Source organism: Pteropus medius, unplaced genomic scaffold (assembly GCF_902729225.1).
Source record: "Pteropus medius unplaced genomic scaffold, Ma_sr-lr_union100, whole genome shotgun sequence".
Taxonomy (NCBI): Eukaryota; Metazoa; Chordata; class Mammalia; order Chiroptera; family Pteropodidae; genus Pteropus; species Pteropus medius.
This window is the reverse complement of record NW_024355205.1, coordinates 29,028,232-29,030,774: the sequence shown is the minus strand read 5'-3', so window position 1 is coordinate 29,030,774 and position 2,543 is coordinate 29,028,232. Positions and strand designations below refer to the sequence as shown.

Here is a 2,543-nt window from a genome sequence, read left to right as displayed (position 1 = left end):
CTCTGAAGACCTCACTGCATCTGGCAAATAAGCGACTTAAATCTGACGATTTTGAAAATAGCTTCCATCTCTAAAAAGTTTTCTATTATCTAAATTTAAGTCATTGCATAGCTGATCTAAAGGACCATTTTCATATTGTTCCATAAAAATGGAATATACATTTTTGGCTTTAATAAATGTGTGATATTTCAAGCTACCATTAAAAAATCTAATAAAAGTTTATATATTAAATATTTCACCAGAGAGAAGGGTATTACTTAACAAATAATATAATAATTACCAGTAAATTCAATTATGAGGAGTGTTTCTCTTTGTTCTTTCTTTCTGGATCTTAAGAATAAACTGAAATTTGAATTTCTTGCTTCGAACTCCACCTTTTATAAAACACCATTAATTTTAGTAGAAGTTTTGAAACTAATACAGAAACATTTCTCCATATCCAGAAGTCTATATTAAAACCAGAATTGATTAACTATATTAAAGAAAGGTGGCTTAGATTGGAAGAAAGTAATAGATCATCTAAAGTCCTAAGCGTTTTTCAATTGCTCTCCAAAGAGCACTGCCCAGGTTTTGGTATTGTCTTCAGTTGTGGCTTAATACATATATTTATGCTTTTATATCAAAGTAATTTTTAGAAAGGAAGTTTTCAGCTCTGTAATTAACATTCCACAATGGAAGCTTTGACACTTAATTACAGCACTGCTAAGACGATAATAATGTGAGAAATACTGAAGTTGAATGCAGTATTTCTTGACACACCTCTGCCTACCTTCTTATTGGCTGGGAACCAATTATATATGACTAGTAAATAATCCATACAGAAATGAATGTGTATGTACAAAGGCTGCGTGTGTTTACAACAGGTACTTCTCGTTAGGCCAAGTTCAGTCACTGCTGCTGATTTGGATTAGAACGTTATGGGCAGTAACAGTGGGAAACATCATCAGAGGCTGCTGTAGACTCAAAGAGGCCTCCACCTTCTGGATCTTGAGCAGCTTCCATTCCAGATTAGGTCAATCTTCAAAGCAAAGACGATGGCATTTTATCCCCTGCAAATCGCCGGACTGGTTCTTGGGTTTCTCGGCATGGTGGGGACTCTTGCCACAACCCTTCTGCCTCAGTGGAGAGTATCAGCTTTTGTTGGCAGCAACATTATTGTCTTTGAAAGGCTCTGGGAAGGGCTCTGGATGAACTGTATTCGACAAGTCAAGGTCACGTTGCAGTGCAAGTTCTATAATTCTTTGTTGGCTCTCCCACCCTTCCTAGAAGCAGCCCGGGCCCTCATGTGTGTGGCAGTGGCTCTCTCCTTGATTGCTCTGCTTGTTGGCATCTGTGGTATGAAGCAGATCCAGTGCACGGGAGCTAATGAGAGAGCCAAGGCATACCTTCTGGGGACTTCTGGAGTTCTCTTCATCCTGACAGGTATCTTTGTTCTGATTCCTGTGTCCTGGACAGCCAATATCATCATCAGGGATTTCTACAACCCAGCCATCCACGTAGGTCAGAAACGAGAGCTGGGAGCAGCGCTTTTCCTCGGCTGGGCCAGCGCGGCTGTCCTCTTCATCGGAGGGGGTCTGCTGTGTGGTTTCTGCTGTTGCAACAGAAAGAAGCAAAGGCACAGATATCCAACTCCTGGATACCAGGTACGACACGCAGAGGGGCGGAGGAACATGACAACGCTGAATAAGACCAGCACCAGTTATGTCTAAAATTTGCTTTCAGCTCAAACTATGGATTATGGCTAATGTGTTTCATAAAGTCCTGCCAGAAACTATAAGTACATCAGGCAGGAGAACTTGCTTTATGACTGCATTCAAATCGAGATGAAAAATATAAAGGGCATATAGATTGCAATTTGTCACCTGTGGTAGGAATAGAAATGACTCATTTTGGACATTCTGACATCATGCATTAAATGTATTTACTATCATTGGACTCAAATAATCTCGATTCCAATTTGTGTAGTCTAAAATCAAGCAGATTCATAATCTTAGTATAATGACAGACTACTCTTTTTTGACAACGATATATTATTTATTAAGAAAGCCAAATTATATTGCAATGGATAATGCATAACAATAAAATATATTCTAAAACATAACCTAAGCTATTTACCTCCAAATTATTTCTTATACTAACAACTGAAATCATATATTTTTCCTTTTAAAACAATTAACCTGAAAAATAACAGATATAACATAAGGATTTTAAGTGAATTTATTAAAATATGGAAATGTCCATCCAACGAAAAGATTTATTATTCCTTTAGGAAACTCAAATGCACTAACAATTAAACCATTTTGGGAAAAAAAGGAGCTCTGATTTATCTTAGGATATTTGAAAAGATAGCCTTTAATCATCTAATTATACAGTTAAACTTACTTATAATTATATATTTAAAAAATAATTTATAAATGTGAAGTCATATGCTTTCATAACCTATGATTTGCACCTACAAGCAAATAGAACTATCTATCTTGATAAGACACATCCAAAGAAGATTGTGAACACTCAATTCTCATCAAGAGGAAATATGGTCTCAA

At 36.6% G+C, this 2,543-nt stretch overlaps 1 protein-coding gene across 1 annotated transcript; it reads left to right on the top strand.

The window, feature by feature from the left end:
• The first annotated feature begins 1,004 nt into the window (after nucleotides 1-1,004).
• On the top strand, nucleotides 1,005-1,722 carry CLDN17 (claudin 17). The gene has a single exon (XM_039857787.1). The coding sequence runs from the start codon at nucleotides 1,035-1,037 to the stop codon at nucleotides 1,707-1,709; it is 675 nt and encodes a 224-aa protein (XP_039713721.1). The 5' UTR covers nucleotides 1,005-1,034; the 3' UTR covers nucleotides 1,710-1,722.
• The last annotated feature ends 821 nt before the right edge of the window (nucleotides 1,723-2,543 follow it).

Excerpts from the sequence above, each read along its gene's own strand:
- CLDN17 (XM_039857787.1), top strand. The coding sequence starts at position 1,035 with ATGGCATTTTATCCCCTGCAAATCGCCGGACTGGTTCTTGGGTTTCTC.